The sequence below is a fragment of the Tyto alba genome, unplaced genomic scaffold, assembly GCF_018691265.1.
Source record: "Tyto alba isolate M040663 unplaced genomic scaffold, T.alba_DEE_v4.0 Super-Scaffold_8, whole genome shotgun sequence".
Classification (NCBI taxonomy): domain Eukaryota; kingdom Metazoa; phylum Chordata; class Aves; order Strigiformes; family Tytonidae; genus Tyto; species Tyto alba.
The window spans coordinates 23,724,534-23,743,835 of record NW_024881329.1 but is presented as its reverse complement, the minus strand read 5'-3'; the positions used below and the strand labels follow the sequence as shown (position 1 = coordinate 23,743,835).

The following is a 19,302-nucleotide window of genomic DNA, read 5'->3' as shown; positions in this document are numbered from 1 at the left end:
CTGGGGGGTCTGTGGTTTGCAGGAGCCCTCGAGGCTGCGTGGGAGCAGCCTGGGGTGGGAACGCTGGGGGGAAGGAAGGGTCCCCCCGCCTAGAGAGTGGGGGCTCTGGTGCCTCACTGTATATAGATAACGTATAGAACGACAGCGGGGGGGGGGGTCTCCTCATCCCGGGATGCTGTGAAATGGGGACACGTGGCCTGAAGGGACGTCTGCTGGGGACAGAAGGGCCGCCGGCGGGAGTTGGTAGTAAATCATCTCATTTAGTTGTCCCGTCTGCACCGTCCCCTTTGCAATAAAACACTCCGCTTTCTTTTTGCATCTAGATGAGGCTCCCGAGTCTCGCCGCGTGCGCCCTGTTCTGCACGGCCCGCTGTGGGGAAGGGGCCGGGCTCCTGGCCTCCAAATCGTTGTTAAACGGCTGAGCTGTGGAGAACTGGCCCCTGCAGCGCAGCGTCTACACCGCCGGCTCCGGGTGAGCCTCGTCCCATACTCCCCAGGAGCAAACCTCCCCGGGTGCAGGTGCCTCTGCAGTGCCCCTGGGCTCCATGGTGTGCTGTTCCCTGCTCCTGCTACGGCTGAGCTTTACCCCCCCCCCCCCGCCCGAAGGTCCGACCCCGCGATTTGCCTTTTCCCTCCCGTTTCATTGTCCCTGCTTTCGCTGCTTCCCGCTTTCGCCTGATGGAAGCTGTCTGTCCAGCACAGCGCAGTTCCTCGTGGTTCATCTTGTGATGTTCCCCTCCCCGGGCACACAGACGCTCTTTCTTAGCTTTCTGAGCTTTTCTGACATCCAGTTTCCCGTCTTTTTTTGGCAGCTTCTCTCGGCTTTGCCTTCCTCTTCCTGCAGTCTCCTTGTAATGCACCCTGGCTCTCCTCCCCACCTCGGTGCCTTTTTACCTTTCAAAAGTCAGTTCCTCCATCTGTTAATGGTCGGTATGGAGCTGCCATCCCACTGTGACACAGTCCCCCGGTGAATAAAACACCAAATCTGAGCCTTTCCTCCTACCCCTTTCTTTGTCGTGCTTAGCGCTGCGTTCGGCACGGAGCTGTCGGGTGACTCTTTCCCCACCGGAGGATTTTGGTGTCCTCTCTGTGATGTTCAGCATCAAGTGGCTCCAGATCCCTCGGCACGCTCTCATATTTTGAAATTTCTCCCCGGGTGTCCTGCAGCTCTGCCGCCGAGGTTCCAGCATCAGAGGAGCCGCTGGACCCGCCTCGGATGGGGCTGAGCATCCGTAACTGCAGGGGACTCGGCTCTGTCGGCAGGACTCACTTCGCCTCCTGGTTCAATTCTCCTCTTTACCCATCTCCTCGCTTTCCTTTGATGAAATGCAATTGTTTTCCTTAAGTTTCAGACCTGAGAGCGAGCGAAAGGTCCCACGCTGTGGTTCTGCGGCCTCTCGAAGCTGCTTACTTCAACTTCACCTCTGCCACCGCCACGTACCCGGCACAGGAGGGCAGACAGGCAATGGTGAGTGATTTCATCTGACTTTTTATGCAATTGTAGCCCACCTTGGACAACAGATACACCTGAATGTGCTCTTTGAGCCTATTAGGGGATGGTGCGTGTCCCTGCACTCTTACACTGCACGTGCTCTGTTGCAAGGAGGGAAGGTGGCAATACTCTCCTCCTCCTCCTCCTCCTCTTTCTCTTTTTTGGGTTGGTCCCATGAGTGCTCCTGGGCAGGGAGGAGTCCCAGCTCATTGCGAGTTTGACAGGAGGTGCTCACCTCGCTTTGCAAGTGCCTTTCAATTCATAATTGAAATTACACTGCAGTAATTACAGTTACACTGCAGCACAGTGTGTTGGGTTTGCACTACTGTCGCCTGAAAAGCTCCAGGGTGGATCGTAGTTAACTCATGTCTGTCGTCCGGAAGACAATATCCCAGAAATAGCAGCTGCCATCCCAGCCACCTCTGTGGGATTTGGGCCAGACGCTTTGCAGGTGGAAGATCTGACGGCTGTAACTCAGCTGCGCCTGATTTGTTTTGAATTCTTTCTAACAACTTCTCCTTCCAGCTGGGCTGGGTTGGCCTGACGACCCTGCCCTCCATCGGGATCCCGCTGCTGCTGCGGTAGAGCAGGAGAAAGCATGGCACCCCCAAGGCCAAGAAGAAGGGAGCAAAGCCCAGTGCCAGCCCGGGGAGCGAGCCGACATCGACCCCCGCAGAGCTGCAGGGGTGTTTGGATCAGCAACAGCCTGCAAAAGCGCTGCCGGGGCTACGCTTCGGCCCCGTCACGTCGATGGCAGTGCTGTGTTGCTTCCTCCCTGGTAAAAAAAAAAAAAGAGGAAGAAAAGCCACCAAAAAGCTGCCAGCCAAACCCTGTCGTCTGTACATTCAGAGCAGAGTCCCCTCGCTCGGTTGCAGATAAATTCCAGGTGCTGCCTTTGCCGAAAGTCCTGCGGGAAGGAGCTGCCGATACCAGACCTCCCTTTGAGAGCGGCTCCCTGGGAAGCCCCGCTGTATTTCAGTGAGCAGTTAATTGCTGTGTGTCTGGTTGGTTGGGTTTGGGTTTGGTTTTTTTTTGCTTTTTTTTTTTTTTTTTTTTTTTTTTTTTCTCCCCGATTGCTCTTTTGAGGGACTGAAGGCTCTGTAATAAAACAACCACCACCAAAGAAGCCTGCTTTTCTTTTACCAGGAGGTCCTGGAGGCACCTGGCTGCCTCCAGAAGCAGCTAAAGGCCATACAGCCAGGGAAATAAATCCATATATTACTCCATCAGTAAAATAAATGCAAGAATGAGAGCAGAGGGAGCATGTGGGGAGCAGAAATCGCTTTACTGGGTTCATTCTTCTGTTTTCCAAAGGGCTGGTACCTCACACCAGCTTTTCTGACAGCCCCGAGCACTAGTATAAGGTTTCTTTTCACCGCCGTAAATAAATCATAGCATGGCTGCCTGTTGGGCATGGATTTGTGCTTTTTTTTTTTTTTTTTTTTTCCCCCCCTCCTCTGGAGGAGGCAGTGGCACAGCGATGACTTGGCTCAGGGGACCCACACGTGGTGAGAGGTGGTTGATTTTTTGATTTTTTTTTTTTTGCCCCCGAGGTTTGAGCAGGGGCTCCGTGGCGGGGCCGGCCGTTGGTGGCACGGTGGTGGCAGCCGAGAATTTCGTGTTGGTGGATTGAAATCCCAGCCCGTGCCGGAGCAAACACTGTGCCTTTGTTACCAGAACAATGTTTCCAAGCCGGGATTCCTCACCCCCTCGCCCCAACCTTCGCTGCCACCGGTTGCACCCTTTGTTTCGCCCGGCGAGCGTCACGGCCGGGGAGACGGGTTGCTGTTTGATGCTCAAAAAAACCCTCCGGAGGGTGCGGGGGGGGGTTTTGTGCTAACTGGGCTGACTGGTGCAGATGTGCCCGGCAGCGGAGATCTCCTCGCCGGGCTGAGGTAAGGCGGCTCCGGCTGCAAAACGGGGGCTGCACCCTCGGGGTCCGCAGGCGGAAAAGGGTGAAGGGAGCCGATGCCGGCTGCCAGCAGCGCTCGGGGTTGGCTTTCCGAGGGCAGGCTGGGGGTGTTTGGACAGGAGGCTGATGTAAAGGGTTGTCTGTGTCGTATCTCTAGCGGTAGCGCTGCTCTTTGAGCCTTGAGCCGGTGGTGGGACGCGGCTGGTGCTGGTGCGGGGTGGCAGAGCTTCGGAGCCGGAGCTGTGAGCTCGCGTGCGCCAGGAGGAGAGCCCTGAGGACACCCTTCCCCGCCCCCGTCCTCCTGCACCCTGGTGAAGGGAGGCCAGTTCCGGAAAACCCTTGGAAATATTTAGAGAGTTTTGGTGTCTCGGGTCCTCGCCTTGAAAACCAGGAGCCGAAATGGCCGCTGGGCTCCCACGCAGCCCCGCAACCCGTGCGTGAGCTGGGAGAGGGGCTTGTTCCCCGCTCCCGAGACCGGGGCAGCAGTCCGACTAAAATCCCGATGGTTTCAGAAAAACAAAACAAACAAACAAACAAACTTGGGAGCTTGTTCTGCCCCGGCGGCTGCGGTTTCTCTCCCCGCGGGGCAGGGCAGGACCGAGCTGTGCCAGCTCCGGACCCGGGGCGCTCTGGGGAAGGCGTCACCTCCTGGCACCGCTCTCCCGAAAGCTGCGCAAAGGTCCCCGGTGCCACCTGTTTATTTAAAACAAACACGTTCCTCGCAGGCAAAATAATTAGCCTGAGGAATACTGAGCAGAGAGCCGGTGCCAAGGAGCAGGCTGGCTCTGGGCTGGGCGACCGGGGACACGCGTGTGGCGAGAGGGCATTTCTTTATTTGTCCTTTATTTTCTGCTGAACGGGTGCTTGGTGTGACAGCGGTGCTGGGACACCTCAAAGGCTTTTCGAAACCTTCAGGTCACTTCTGGCAGATGGGGATTAAACGCGCCGGGGGGTTTATCGCTCGCAGGTGACTCCCGTGCGGGATCGGTTTGCTCCGTCTGCGGCTGCTTCGTTTCATGGTGGCTTTTCCCAGGAAATGAAACCCCTCCTGGATCCGGACGTGCTGGGTTTGTCCGAGGTGCGTAATCCTTCCGGCACCGCCCCGGGGGTCCCGTGCGACGGGGTTAACGTGGGGCTGGTGCGGACGGGGCTCAGCCCCACGGCAGACGGTGCAGCGTGGGCCCCGTGAGGCTGCTGCGAGCCTGAGTCACCTCCACCTGCCCTGTCCCTTATCACAGTTTGTGGGTGCCCTGCTCCCCACCCCGACCAGCTCCCTGCACCCATATCGGCTGCTTAAACCCCAGCTCCGAGCCGGCAGCGAGTTGTGTCGGGTCGGAAAAGTGTGACTGTGCTGCGCCAAAGCTCCCCAGGGGGAAGGAAATCCCCACCTGTGGGAGACGGGGAAACTGAGGCACGGAGTAACGCTCCTTGCCCTACAGCTCTTTGGGCTTGTTCAGCTCCTGCTTGTTGCTCCAACCTGTGGTGGATCATCCGTAACTCCCACGGGAAGGACTCCCGGGGGGCAGGAAGGGGCAGTTCAGACCCTGAGGGGGACCGTAAGGCTGTTCTTGGACCCCAAAAACGGGACGGGCTGGGGAATAAAGAGCATTGTTCTGTGCTGAGGGCACCTGCGGCCCAGCACGGAGCTGCGGTGGGTGGGTAAGGGAGGAGAGAAGTGGGGAGCAAGGCTGAATGTGGGGTGCCCGATGGCAATGGGGGTGTCTGTCCGCTGGCGAGGGCGGCGCGGAGGATCTGCGTTGACGCAGGACAAAGGGTTAACAGGGAAAAGGATCTGATTTGCCAGGTGGTTCCTGGTTTATTTTGTGTGTGAAAGAGGCAAGGACAGAGGGGGGAGGAGGAGGGGAGCACCTGGGGAGTTGGGTGCAGGACTGGTACCCACCCGGCATCGCTGCCAGGAGCGGGGTCCCATGGGGCCCACCCACCGCATCACCGACAGGATCCCCAACAGGTACATCCCGGGTGACTGGGGGGTGACCTGAGCCACCCAGGAGCCCCCGTCCCCCCCCTTATGGGTGCTGCAGCACCCACCTCACCCGCTGCCACTGCTTTGTCCCCCTCCCGACCCACTCGCCGGCACCTTCCCTGTGCTGTGGCTGCACCCCTGGGACCGCGGGGACAGGACACCTGGGTCCCTCCCTGGTGCTGACGGGGTTTGACCCAAAAGTCGCTGCCGTGACCCCCGAGCCGGTCGCTCGTCCCTCCTGTCCTCAGTTTCCCCGTCTCGCAGGGGTGGCCGGCACGAGCATCCTCCAGCCGCCGAGAAAGCCGGTGGCCAGCGGTGAATCCTCCCCGGGGGAATCCGGCTCTGCCCGGGCAGGAATTGGGGACGACAAGCTGACACCCGTGTCCTGCCCAGAGCAGGGGTGGGTTCACCCCTCTGCAGAGGACGGAGCCCTCCCTGGCATTGGGTCGGAGTAATTTTTAGGAGGAAGACCTTGCTTCTTGCTTCTTCCCCTTGGGGCCGTGATTCCGACCTGGTGCTCGCTGCTCTGGCTGGGTCCAAAGTGCTGGCGGAGCTGCCCGAGAGCACCCAGACACCCATGGCCCGCCAGCCTGCCTGGCACCCGGGGCCTCTGGGGACATCTCTTGTCCCCGGCACCCGGGGCCTCTGGGGACATCTCTCGTCCCCAGCACTCACGCTGGCCTGGAGCAGGCGGTGAGGGGACCCTATTCATGCACTCCAGTGATGAGCGTTGGCCGTTCTCAGCGCAGAGCAGAGGGACAGGGTGGGGGCATCTCCCCAAAGCCCCCATCCCCTGGCTGGGCTGTGCCGTCGTGCCACCGTCCCCGCATCCCAGCCGGGAGCCGAAGGCCGTCGGCGAGCCCAGCCGCCGGGTAACGCGATCCCCAGCCGCCTCGCTGCTCTCCAGCTGGTGCTCACCGACATTTTGGAGGGGTTGAAATACAACCACGGGCCTCGGGGCCGGCTCGGGGCCGGGCTTTTGGTGCTGCGGGGAAGTTCGTGGCTCCCGGCCGGAGGAGCCCACCTCTCGCCGATGCAGCCGGGCACCGAGCGGGGTAACGCTGCCCCGGGGGAGCCGTGCCGGGGGGAAGCTGCTGCCGGTGTCCCAGTGCTGACTGGTGATAAATGGGGTTGGTTTGATTTCTTGGGGTGGAGGGGTGAACCCCGGGGCACTGGGGTGGACTGGAGGCGGGGGGGCCAAACCATAGCAGGGGCTGCTGAGGCTGGAGGGTTGCCCGCAGGGTCGGGATTTGATTTGGGGGATGCTGCTCCAAGATTCCGTCCCTTGTGCTGCCAGCTCCCTGCTCCGGAGGTTGGGTTTACACCCCGAGATTCCCAGGTGTTTTCTGGCACTAAACCAGGAAGCTCCTGGGCATCCGGGTTGTTTTTCTGGCCACCAATACCTGTACAAGCCCATAAATCACCAGGTCGCCTTGTGTGCTTTTGGGGAGAGCCGTGCTTATCGGTGGCGGAAGTGCCACCGAGCGATGGACGCTATCTTTGCTGTTTATATATTCTTCTGTATTTATGGCAAAGCCGCTCACTCGCTCTGCTCCGGTCCTGGGCCGATGATGGGCAGACCTGAAGGAAAGTGGGGTTTTTTATCAGCTGACTGGGCTGGGAATGTGAAAACAGGAAAATGACAGAGCTCATCCCATTTCCCTCCCTGTCCCAGGCGGGGCTGGCCGGGGCGGGGGGGGGCCCAGAGCTGCCCACGGGGCTCGGGCGCAGCAGGGTGAGTCGGAGCTGGGCAGTGCCAGGGGAGGATGTGCCAGCCTCGGGCACTGGCGGGACCACTGGTGTTTTAGGGGTGGTGGGCAGCGTGGGCTGGAGCAATGGGCTGGGTCGCAGGGAGCGGGGTGCTCCGGTGGGGTTTGCAGCCCTGGCTCCATCCCGCTAACGGCAGCGGGAGAGGGGGGTTTTTGTTTGAGGGGGGGCGGGGGGGGTAATGCTGCACTGCTGCTGCGGCAAGGTGGAGGGACTGGGGATGATGGGGAGCCGGGTTGAGGGGGGCTAAAAGCTGCACCCCGCAGTGGCTGGCCTCTAAGGGCTTTTGTGGCTGCTCGGCGTGGGCAGCCCAAGGCGTGTCAGGGTGTTCAGGGTGTGTCGAGGCTCTCGGCAGCTTCCCCAGCCTGGTGTGGCCTTTCCTGGCAGGGGGGGTATGGCCAGGCTAAAATTGCCCCAGTTCCCATCCTGCTGCCGTGCTGGGACCAGCACAAGGGGGGGGGGCAGACGCCACCAGACTAAATCCAGGTCCCCAAACGACTGCAAAGCCACCTGAGCATCCTCTCCCCAGGGACGGCCGCTCCGGAGGGGATGTATCACCCCGGCAAGGTGGAAATTTGGGGGTTTTGTGTCTGGGTGGGCGGGCTGCACCCATGGAGGGGGTCACCCTGGGGAGGTGGGACCCCATCACCGCTCAGCCTCCCCCCAGCCCCCGGCCAAGCTAGCGAGGAGCCGCTCGCGTCCCAGCCAAATTCCTGGGCGCTTAATGAGTAACCGGCAGCGAGGTGCGGGGCCGTGCTCGGCCTCGAGTGGGTGTTTCTGTGTGTTCCTGCCAGCCGCCACCCCCCCCCCCCCCCCCGCCGTGTTTGTGCAGGGCTGGGGGCCAGGGGGGCCGGGAACCCTCTTCATCGCGGCGCCGGCGCTGCAGGGTCGGGGGGCCCCGCGCAGTGTGTGGGGCTCGGCAAGGGCAGCGCCGGGGACGGGGGGTCTTTATGGCCATCATAAGCTTTACAGGCTGTTTAGAGCTCCGAGAGCGGCCGTAAAAAACATCTGGGGGAGCTGGGGAAGGGAAGGGGGGGGGGGTGTCTGCAGAGCTCAGCTGAGACCCCCCCCAACTCGTTTCATGCCCTGTGCCAAGGCTGGGCCAACCACCCCCCCAACGCCTCCGCTCCTTCCTCCCGCAGCGTCCGGCCCTGAGCGCGGCATGGATGGTCCCGACATCTTCCTGGGTCCCTGCGAAGGTGCCCTCTGCGGGGTCCCGGCTCAGAAACGCCGCTGCATGTCGGCCCTGGAACCCGTCACCGCGCCCAGCCCCAGCCCCGAGGCTGGCTGGGAGGAGGAGGGGGAGGAAGATGAGGACGAAGGCCGCTTTCGGGGGGTGCCGATGCGGCGATCCTGCGCCCTCCGGACCTCCATCCGCTCCCGGGACCCCTTCCGCCGGCACAGCTGGGAGCCAGGCAAGGAGCTGCAGGGGGTCCCCGGCTACGACCAGCTCAGGTAGCGGTGACCTGCCCCGCGTCCCCATCCTGGCCCTGCAGCCCCCCCCACACACCCCCCCAATCCAGGAGTCGGGGTCCTCCGTGCAGCATCCCCGGCTGCACCCTGAGGACAAGCATCCCTTGCCCTGACCCAGTGGGGACACCCCAAAAGCCGGGTGCTAGAGCAAGGCTCACCCCGCGGGGATGGGGGTGACGGTTTGGGGGGTGGGTGTGTGTGAGGGGGGGGGGGGGTGTGTGTCCCCTCCCCAGTTTAGTGTCCCCCTCTCCCCGCCGCAGCGTGAGCCTCAAAGGGCTGAGCCCCGACGACATCGACTCCAGCACGGAGCAGCTGGACGGGCTGGGGCAGCACCGGCGGGACCCCCGGCGAGCCCCCCTCGTCCACAGCAACGACGACCTGGAGTCCCTCCTCTCCCAGGACGAGGAGGATGAGGCCGATGTGCAGCGGGCGCAGGTAGGAGCCTCCTCTTCCTCTTCCTCCTCCTCCTCTTCCTGCCTTCCCCCCCCCCCCCCAGGGTGTCCTGTCACCCAGCACCCACTCGCAGCCAGGGGATGGATTCAGGGGCTGAGCTTGGGTGAGGGCAGGGGACCCCAGGGGGTGGGATCACGATGGGTCCCCAGAAAAACCCCGTCCTGGGTGGCTTTACCGTCACCCCAGGACACTCCTGCTCAGGTTGGGAGCAGCTTCGTTTTGGGGGTCGGCGGTGGGGAGGGGAAAATAAATGGCCCATGAACCTGAGGACCACCCGGTACCAACCCAAGCCCGGGTGCACCATCCTGGGCACCAGCAGCTGCCCTGTGTCACCCAGAGGTGACACCAGAGGGTGGCAGGGCCAGGAGCCGGTGGCCCCGGGTGCCAACACCATCGCCCCTGGCAGGAGGATGCGCGGAGGCTGCCGGCGTACCGGGCCAGGCAGAGCGCCGGCGGCTGCGCCCTCTCCAAATCGGCGTCGCTCAGCATCATCGACAGCTTCCCCGACGCGGACGGTGAGTCGCAGCACCCACGTGTCCCCCCCCCACACCCCGGGCAGGACCGGGGCGACGGCCCCGACATCGCACCTCCCGGCGCTGCCTCCCTATCCCTGCTCAAACCTCCCTAATAATGACCCAAAATCGATGGCAGTGCTGCCAAAGTTAATTATTTCTCATCCCCGCCTCCGCAACAACCTTGGACTACAGCAGATGTTTCACTAGCCAAAAGAGCCGGGTTCTCTCGCCGCGCTTCGGCCCCTTTTTTAAATTCATCTTTCTTTTGCCGTTGCAGAAATTTCCCCCTTCACCTCCCAGCAGAGCCTGGTCAATGGGTGAGTTGGGGTGGGGTGGGGGGGACGGGGACACAGCCACGGGGCTGGGGGACCACGATGTACCCCTGTGCCAGGGTGTGAATGAGGCAACTCAGGGACCAGCGAGCCCTGAGGGGAGATTTAGAGATTAAAATATTGGCCCAAATAGAGATATTTTTTGCTTGTGGCTGCAGAGGAGGAACGGGATGGCTGCGTGCGACGGGGTCAGGCTGAGACCTGACACACTTCACTCACTCGCGGCGTCAGGGTCAGCAGGAGCAAAACCCCCAGGACCAGCAGGCTGGAGGGGGGGGGGATGGAGTGTCCCCCCCTGTCCCCGGGGGGCCAGGCCTCGCTCCTGGCAGGGCTCCGTGCCGTCCCCGGCGCCTGTCACAGCCCATTCCCGTCTTCATTAGGGCGGCCGTTCCCGGGAATTGTGGCGCCCGGGGCTGGCGGCGAGCCCCGCGGGGGACAAGCGAGGACAGGGACAGGGACAAGCTGACCCTGAACCACCCCGCCAAAAAGGATGGTGCTGTGTGGCCCGTGCGCCCTGAAACCATCCCCCCCCCCCCCCCCCGTGTCCCCAGGGAGCGGGGCTTGTCCCCACCGAGGGTGTCCCCACGGACCCAGGGCCAGTCATAAGTGGAAACCCCCCCAGGAGAGAAGCAGGGGGGATGTGTCTGTGCCCTTAGCACCCCACAAACCTTGCAATGGCACCCATCCAGCCCGGGACCACGGCCCCGCTCCCCAAATTACGGGGGAGGTGACACAGTGGGGGGGGGGTCGCTGAGGAGGGGCCGTAGCCACCCGCCTTGGGGGGCAGGGGGGGGCATCTCCACACCCTGCGGGGCTCGGGGCGAACAGAAGGGGCTCTGTGCTGGTCCCAGCTGGGAGCGGAGCAGCCACCCCGGAGAAGCCGGGGCGACCGGGCTCGCTCCTCCCTATTTCTCCCGGCCCCGGGGACAGAGCGGGATTGTCCAGGCTGGATCCTCCGTCTCCTGCAGCTTCGGCGCCGGGAGCTGCGGGCAGCTGGCGGGAGAGGCGGGGAGCCAGAGCTGGGAGGAGACCCCCCTGGGCCGGACCCTCAGCTTCATCAAGAGGATGACGGGGAAGACGAAGGTAAGGAGGGGGAGCAGAGCGGGGCGGGGGGGGTGGTGGTGGTGGTGGTGGGGGGGGGGGGGGTGATTCCCTCCCTGAAACGCGACGATGCGCTTGGGATGAGGGGCTTGGGGGCGTTCGGTTGATTCTCTGCCCTGTGGGGAAGCCGTGCCTCAGTTTCCCCTGTCACCGTCCATCGCCGGTTTTCATATTGTGGGGTTTAGAGGCGGCGGGGAGAGGGGGGGGGAAACCCCTGACTGTGCTCGGGGGAGGAGTGGGTACCTTGTCCCCCCCAGGCCCCAGCGATGCGGTTTCGGTGTCGCCGCCGTCGCCCCCCTGTCCCCGTCCCCATGTCGAGGTGGTCACGGCGCACCCGGAGCATCTCGGCGTGCCCGGGCTGGCGGGGGGGGGGGGGGGCACCGGTGCCAAAGCCGTTCTCCGCCGGCAGCGGGGCGGGGGGCCCTACGGGGAGACCCCCTGCCCGCCGCGGGCTGGGTTGGGGGCGACACACGGTTCGCCCCCCCCCCGGGTCTCGCCGGGCTCGGCCCCCGCCGCGGCCGAGGAAATGAGGCTTTTCCTGGCGGCGGGCGCGCTTGTTTGTGCGCTGAGCTCACCGCCCGCGCACCCTCCCCCGGGCCCCTCCGCTCCATCCCGGCGGTTTCCTGGAGCCATTCCTTCATTTGGGATATTTTCCTCCCGCTCCTTCCCAGCTGGAAGGGCGGCAGGACCCTGCTGAGACCCACCCCCCCCCGCGCCCCACCCCGTGCCTCAGTTTCCCCATTTCTCGTTGGGAGGCGATACCTGCTCGTAGGGTGCCGGGATGATTCGGTTGACCGTGGGGCAGTGAGGGGGTGCGAGGCGGGGAGGGAGGGGGGTGTCCTCCCGCTGCCCCCCTCCCACAGCGCCAGGAGTTTAGGGGGGAAACTGAGGCACAGCAATGCACACGCCATCGTGGGGCCGCCGATGGCTTTATGTCCCCGGGGCGTTGCCGTCCCTCCCCTGCCACCCACTTCTGGGAGGGGGGGAAGCCCACCTCGCCCCCTCCCAGGCGGCCCCCCCGGGTTTGCAATTTGCCGCCATGGGAAGCCATTAATCCCCCCTTCCCTGCCCCCCCGCCCCGATCCCTGATCTCATCCTGCTCCTCCCTGCCGGGCAGCGGCCGGCCGGATTAACGGCCAGCTGTTAACATCATCAGGGGGGCCATATTCCCCCCCCCAGCACTGCAGCAAATGGGCCAAAATCCGCCCCCCCCCGGCGAGGCAGCGGGGCCCAGACCCCGCGGTCAGGATGGCTCCATCCTCGTCCCACCCCGCTGAGCGCTGAACCGGGGCTGCAAATTGTTTTAAACCCAGGATTTATTATTATTATTTTTATTATTTAGCAGGAGGAAAGGGCTGCTCAGGCCGGGCTCTCGCCAAGCTTCGGCTTAGCAAAGTTTGTCCTAGAAATTCTCAAGGGAGGGAGAGGGGCCCTCGAAGGCTGGGGGTGCCGGTGGGGGCGTCAGGATCCGGCCCCGCCGCGGGCAGATGGATGGGGAAAGGGGGGTCGATCCTGGCCAAGGCAGAGGGACGCTGAGCCGGGCACGTGGTGATTGCATCAGGCGGGGGGGGGGGGATTGGGGTGTGGGAAGAGTGGGGTGCCCACCCCAGCATCGCTGCAGGGGGGGTGCATGGCAGACACCCCCCCCCCCCATCCGCCATGGTCGCTGCGGTGCTGGTGGCACAGGGATGGCACCGTCCCCGGGGGGGGACACACAGATCCTGGGTCATGGGGGTGCTCGTAGCTTGGGGGGGTCTCAAGCAGAAGCTGCGGCAGGGATGGGGTCCCCGGGGGCCTGGGGCACTGGGGCTCGATGGGGGGGACCCCAATAGCAGGGACCCCAAGAGAGGGGACCCCCAGAGGTCTGCAGGCAGCAGAGAGCACCCAGTGCTGGTTTTGGGGGGGACAAACTGGAGCAGCCGGGGGGGGGGTTTGGAGCGGGGGGTGCTGGCCAGGCAGCGGCTGTGGGGAGCGGGGGGGGGGGTGGCGGAGGGGAGGGACTGTGCTATTTCAGGAAGAAATAATAATCCCAGCCGCAGAGGCCGAGCTCGCCGCCGCTCCCCGGGGGCCTCAGCGCGGCCCCCCCCCCCCATCCCCGGGGTCCCCCCGCCATGTACAGCCAGCCTGCGCCCAGGGTGAGTCACGGGAACGGCTCCGAGGCGGGGGTCCCGCGGGGGTCCCGGGGTGCCACCCCCCGAGGGTCTCACCCGAGCACCCGACGGGGCTGGGGCGACTCCCGCCCTTGATGGGGGGACAGCCCGTGTGATGGTGGGGGGCTGCGGGGGGGGGGGGGCCTGGACGGGACCCCAGGAGCAGGGCCCCACGTGCCGTGGGGTGGCTGCATCCCCGCGGCGATGCCTGGCGGCGGTTCGGGCGAAGGGCGGGTGCTGGGGCGAGAGTCCGGTCTCGTGGCGGGGGGGACCCCACGGTTACCCCCAACGGGGCTGTGGGGGTCCCCTCTGCCACTCGAGCACCCCCCCCCAGCTCTTCCCTTCCTGACTTTTTATGGCTGAGCCGCCGTCGCTTCCCCCTTCGCCCTCTTCCCCCACGTGATGCTCAGGGCTCCGCGGGGCTTTCCAGTGCCCCAGCCCTGCCACGCGGGGGGAGGCACCGGACCCCCCCCCAGGTACCACCGGAGCCCCCTCACTGGCCGCATCCTGCCCTGGGGTGGCCGGGTGCCTCTTTGGGGTTTCCTTCCATCGGTTTTGGGGCTGTTTTAGGGTTATGGCTGGGGAGGGGGAAGCAGAAGCAAACACCGGCAGGAGGGGTTTGCACCCGGGGAGGAAATGAAAAATTAGAAATTAGGCCCTGGGTGAAAGGAGGAGCATGACCACGTCGTCGTCGTCGTCGTCGTCGTCCCCCCCCCAACGCTTGGGGTGGCCTCGCGAGGGTTTGCTTCTGCTTTTGGGACGGTGATTTAATGAAAACCCGGCCTTGGCCGTGGGGCCCGCGCCCGGGAACCAGCCCGCGCTGGGTTAACGGCGGCGGCTGCCCCCGATAAACCGGCCGGCCGGAGCTCCCGCCTGCTTTTGGGGTCGTTGGATGTGTTTTCCCGACGGTTCTGCTCCGGCTCCTGACTTTTCCTCTTCCCTGGGAGCTGAGTGCGTGGGGGCAGCCCCCCTCCCCGTTCCCGTGGGGTTTTGCAGGGCTGGATTGGGGTGTTTCCTTGGCCACTGGCAATGATTTCTGCGGGGAAACCGAGGCAGCGTCGGTGGCTTTTCCCAGTTACTCATTAAGCCGAGAGCCGCCCGCGTCTCTCCTGTGCCCACACAGTTTCATCCCCGTCACCTTGGTGAGACTCGAGTGCCACCGGGCTCGGAAACGCGGGGGGGGGGGGGAAAAGGGTCATTTATTTGCCTAAGGAGCCATTTGCACCCCCGCGACCCCACAGCGGGGTGGGTGGCTCGCTGGGTGACACTTGGGGGGACGGGGTCCCCAAAAAGCCTCCCCTCGGCCGCAGCCCCCAGGGTCTGCCAGGTCTTGGAGCCGTCCCGGTTCCCCCGCTTCTCCGGGCAACTTCAGGGGCGTTATCTCAGGAAGAGAGCAGGATAAATCCGATAAATCCCGGCTTCTCCCAGCTGGCGAGTTAATGTTCAACCAGGTTGAGGTTAGCTCAGCTCCTGGTGCTGGGGTCCTCTCAGAAGCCAGCGTTTTAAGGGGGAAAAAAAAAATCAATTTTTTCCTGAAATATGGCCTTAGGCCCAACTTTCCGTTGTTGGGGACCTGGGTGGGAAAGCGTCTTTTTCTGTCCCCCACTCCCAAAAGCTGGGGGGAAGCGTCAGCCCCCCCAGAGCAGCTCACCAGGGCTGGTGCCGGTTTGCTCCGTTTGGGAGAGAAAAGCCCCAAAATGGAGGAAAAAGGTCGCGCTGGGCCCACGACGCGGGGATGGGCTTTGTGCATCACCCCAAAACTGCGCTTTGGGGGTATTTGGGGCTCGGGGGGGGGTGGAGTTTTGGGGAGTCCCGCAGCAGCTGGGCGAGGGGGGGGGGATTGAAATCCCGTGGGATTTTCTCCTTCTTTTTGGGGTGGTGGCGCCCAGGGAGGCTGCGGGCGGTGGACGGGTGGCGGTCCCCAAAACCGCGGGGTGGGGAAACTGAGGCAGGAGTTGAGAGGCCGGGGCACCGCTCCGGAGCGACGCTGAGCTCCTCGTTCCCCTCCCAGCCACGCCCGCGCTCCGGAGTGACTCCGGTGCGGCCGGTCCCGACGCCCCGGGGCCCGATCCGGCGCGTTGCCGGGCCCCGGCTGGAACAAAGGGCCCGCGGGCAGCACGAGGCCGGGGCCGGCCGCGCGACCCGCCCCCGGGGGGGGGTCGGGGGAGGGGGGCGGAGCAGGGGGCGGGCAGGAGCGGGCAGGAGCGGAGCGGATTATGTCCCGCATCGAGTCGCTGGCCCGGGCGAGCAGCGAGCGTGCCAAGGTGGGTCCCGGCGGGCGGTGCGGACCCCACCCCCCCACCCCAAAAGCGGGGTGTCCCCACCCTCAGCCCCCCTCATTTGGAAGGCGCGCATTCCCCCCCCCCCCCCCAAATCCTCTTGGAGGCGGGGGGAGAGGGGGGGGGTGTCATCCCCATCTAGCAGAGGGGGGTTCATCGTTCACCCCCGGGATCGCTTCCCCCACCCCCCCCCCCGCCCAGTTTGGGGGGGCTCTGCCCTTAGTTCCCCACCTAGCTGCAGTTTTGGGGTGTCCTGCCAGGGGGAAGGGGGTTGCGGGGATGGGGTGATGATGCTGAACGGCGCTTATAAGAGGGGGGGGGAGGCGCGTTTATGCACTTCGGGGGGGTCCCCAGCAAAGGGAAGGGGCAGGGGGGGGCGGGCGAGGACCCTCCGCAAGCCTGGGCGCAGCCGCTCCCCATTGTGCAGCGGGGTCTCTCCCGGGAAGACAATAACCCTCCTGCCTGCGCCCCGACACCCCCGCCCTGACACCCCCGCCCCGCCGTCCCGCCGGCGAACTTCGGCGAAGCCCCCGGCCGAACTTCCCCCCCCCCCTCGCTCCCGGCCGCCGGAGCCGGAGGCCTTTTGGTGGCGTGGAAACCCTCCAGCTCTGGCACGGCGGGTGAGGAAGTCGCCTCCTCCTCCTCCTCCTCCTCCTCCTCCTCCTCCTGCCGAGGGGGGTGCGAGCGAGGCCGGACCCCCCCCCCCCCCCGCGCCCCGCTTTTGTTGCCCGCAGCCAGGTAGAGACAAAGCCCCGCCGTTCTCCGGGCGACGGGGAAACTGAGGCACGGAGAAAGCGGGGCGCGCTCGTTTCCCCGTCGCCCGTGACTTGGCGAGGGTGCGAGCCCGGGCGCCGTCGTGCTGCCCCCGGAGCGTGTGGCAATCGCTGCCGTGGCGAAATGATGGGCGAAGGGGGGGGGGTGGGGGGGTGGTTAAGGGGGGGGGGGGGGGGCCCAGCTGGCGCCTGGCGCTGCCTGCGCTTGGCCAGGGCTTTGTGCTGCTGCTGCCGGCTGCTGCGGGCGTGCGAGGCAGGTGGGTGTGCAAGGCGGGTGTGCAAAGCTCCGCTCCCCCTCCCTGCCTCAGTTTACCCCAAATGGGAGATTTTTTTTTTGGGGGGGGGGGGGGAACCCCAATGCCGGCACTGCCCTGGCTGAAGCGGCGTGGACCGGCCTTGCATGCACCGAGTTTGGCGGGTCTGAGCCGGGTGGGGAGCGGCCGGAGGTTTGGGAGTGTTTGGCCCTGAGCTCTGGGTTGTTTTTTTCTTCGGGGGGGTGGGGGCAGAGGTGGTGATGGTAGCGGGGAGGGGGGGGAAGTGGTTGTTGGTTCCTGTGCCGGCCCGGGAGAAGGGGGGGGAAATGGCGGTTTTTGTTTAAAGAAAGTTTCATCAAAGGCTGTTTTGCCCCACCCAGGGCTGTGCCCTGGCCGGGGGGGGGGCCTGTCGGGGTGTGTGTGTGTCCCCCCCGGGGAGGGGACGGCTCCCAAGCACTCCCAGCTGTCACCGCTTTAGAAATAGGGGCCCCCCCCCCCATCAAAGGCAGCGGGGGGGACACACGACACAGTCGTGGGACACCCCCCCCCTCCAACTGGGATGTGCTGGGGGCAGATGGGGTGTGGGGGGACACCCCACCCCCCCCAATCCCACCGCGGCTTTACAACCGTGGGGTACCCGTCTCCCGGGGTGGGACCTGCTTTTAGGGGGACTCGGATTCCCTCCCCCCTGCCTTCCCTGGAGCCCCCCCCAAAACAGCAGAGAGGGGGTCCCTGCTGCTCCCACACCGCGCCCCTCTAGCTGAACCCCCCCAGCTCCAGAGCATCGCTCCTCCAGCAGCTTTAAACAGCGGAGGGGACAAATTTGGGGTCAAACCAGGGCTTTTATGCATTGGAGGGGGGGGCACCCCCTCTTTTTTTGGGGGGGGGAAGGAGCTGCCGGGCATCTCTGCGCGGTTTCGGCCCCGGCGCGGCGGCATCTTTTGTTGCCACGCCGGTGAGGACGGTGCTGGCTTTGTTCAACGCCAGGGTGGCACGCGGAGGGGGGGGGACCGTCCCCAACAAGGGGGGGGGACACACTGTTCCCAGCAAGGAAGGGACCGACACAGCTTCGTGTTGGGGGGTCAGATCCATCACCCAGGTCAGACCTTTTGCTTTTTTGGGGGGCTGCCCCCCCCCTCCGACCCCAGCTCTTCACACCCGGCACGGAGGTGGTGACGCGCAGGTGGCTTTTTTGGGGGGGGGGGGGGACGACGACGGACACCATAGGGCGGTTGCAGCTGGGGTTGTCATCGCCCCAAAATCTCTGCCCCCCCCCCCCCCTCCCCGGGTCTGGCTGGAGTTTTTCAGCTCCGGAGGTTGGCGCGGGTGTGTTCTCACGCAGGAAAAGAAATCGGCTATCTTGGGCGAAGTCGTGTCGGTGCCAACAGAAATACACCCGCCGTAGGCGTCGCACCGCGGCGCCGGAAAAAAAAAAAAAAAAAAAAAAAAAATTACCACCCAAAAAAACCCCCAATTTCTATTTAAAGTGGAGAAACTTTCTGCTTCCCGGCAGCGCCGCAGAGATCAGATGCGGGGGGACCCTCCGAAACCCCCCGGCCCGGAGAGGCCGCGGTGCCCATGCCGGGGATTTGGCTCAAGCCCCGTTTTTGTGCCGGCGGGGTTGGGGGTGATGCACTGGGGTATCCGCCGCTGGGGTTTTTTTGGGGGGGGGGGGGGGGGGGGCACGGGGATGGAGGTGGTGGCCACCGGTTCTCCACGCCCACACCCCCCCCCCCAGGGTATTTACAGCCACGCGGTAGCTCGTGTCCTGCCACCTCTGTCGTCCCCCTGTGCCGGTCGTGGGGTGCACCCTGACACCCCCAAACCCGTGGTTGGACCCAGGCGTCTGGGCTGGGTGGGTGGGGGTCTGAAATGCTCCCCCCCCACACCCCGGTGGGCAGCCAGAACCCCTCAGGGGCCCCAAATCCCCCCCTAACCCCCTCTTCCCACCCATGTGCTCTCCAAGGGGCTGATGGTGACACCCCCCACCCCCCACCCCAAAATACTTCCAGGGCATCTGGGGGTGATGCTGAAGCCTCGTGGGGTTTTTTGGCACCGGTTGCGCCCGATTTCCACCCCCCGCCCCCCGCAGCGTGGCCTTTGTGGGGTGGGGGGTACCCAGAAATGCTGCAGGGTGGGGGTCCAGGTGGGGGGGACATAGGCAAGGTGGGGGGGCTGGGTGGGAGACCCAGGCGTTCTGTGGGGCGGCGGGCTCCGGGTAGGGGGGACCCAGGCAGGGAGGGGGGCTGGGTGGGGGTCACCCAGGTGTGCTGCGGGGGGGGGGGGATGTCTGGGGGGGGGAACGACCCAGGCAGGGAGGGGGTCCGGGGCGGGTGGGAGCCGGTGTCGGGGAGCAGATCCAGGGGCGCTGGTGGCGGGGGGGGCCGCGGGTGCAGGAAGAGGAATCGCCTCCCGCCTTTGTCTGGCGGCGGTTTGGTTTCCTGCGGCCGGGGCCGGGGCTGGAGGAACCGCGGGGTCCCTCCGGGGAGAGGGGGGAGCAAAAATAAAACAAGAGGAGGAAAAAAGAAGGAAAATTAGAAAAAGGAAAGAAAAGGGAAAAAAAAAAAAAAGGAAAGTGGAGGAAAGGAAAGCAGAGAAAAAGAAAGGAAAGAGGAGAAAAGGCAAAATAAAAAAAAGGGGGGAAAGTATTAAAAAAAAAGGCTGAAAAAATGGAAAGAAAATGAAAAAAAAAAAAAGGAAAGAAAAGGAAAAAGAAAGCAAAAAAAAAAGGAAAGGGAAAAAGGAAAGCAAAAAGAAAAAAGGAAAGCAAAAAGGGAAAAAAGGAGAGGGAAAAGGGAAAAAAGGAAAGCAAAAAAA

The 19,302-nt window shown here is 64.3% G+C and overlaps 1 protein-coding gene and 1 long non-coding RNA gene across 7 annotated transcripts in view; both read left to right on the top strand.

Moving 5' to 3' along the window:
• The first annotated feature begins 361 nt into the window (after positions 1-361).
• LOC116965439 lies at positions 362-2,318 on the top strand. The gene is made up of 3 exons (XR_004409353.2): positions 362-472; positions 1,347-1,468; positions 2,018-2,318. It is a non-coding gene; the product is annotated as an uncharacterized LOC116965439 (long non-coding RNA).
• Positions 2,319-3,278: 960 nt separating this feature from the next.
• Positions 3,279-19,302, top strand: part of ARHGEF2 (Rho/Rac guanine nucleotide exchange factor 2) — a 28,071-nt gene continuing 12,047 nt past the window's right edge. Inside the window, exons 1-6 of one of the 6 annotated variants that reach the window (XM_042784629.1) lie at positions 3,279-3,387; positions 8,298-8,610; positions 8,889-9,063; positions 9,488-9,596; positions 9,874-9,913; positions 10,897-11,011. In XM_042784629.1, the coding sequence (XP_042640563.1) occupies positions 8,318-8,610; positions 8,889-9,063; positions 9,488-9,596; positions 9,874-9,913; positions 10,897-11,011 (732 nt within the window). In that variant the 5' untranslated portion in view covers positions 3,279-3,387; positions 8,298-8,317. Of the gene's footprint in view, positions 3,388-4,391; positions 4,483-8,297; positions 8,611-8,888; positions 9,064-9,487; positions 9,597-9,873; positions 9,914-10,896; positions 11,012-13,062; positions 13,165-14,065; positions 14,322-15,360; positions 15,444-19,302 lie in introns of those variants that run through there. The other 5 variants (XM_042784630.1, XM_042784628.1, XM_042784633.1 and 2 more) reach the window with 5 other exon arrangements.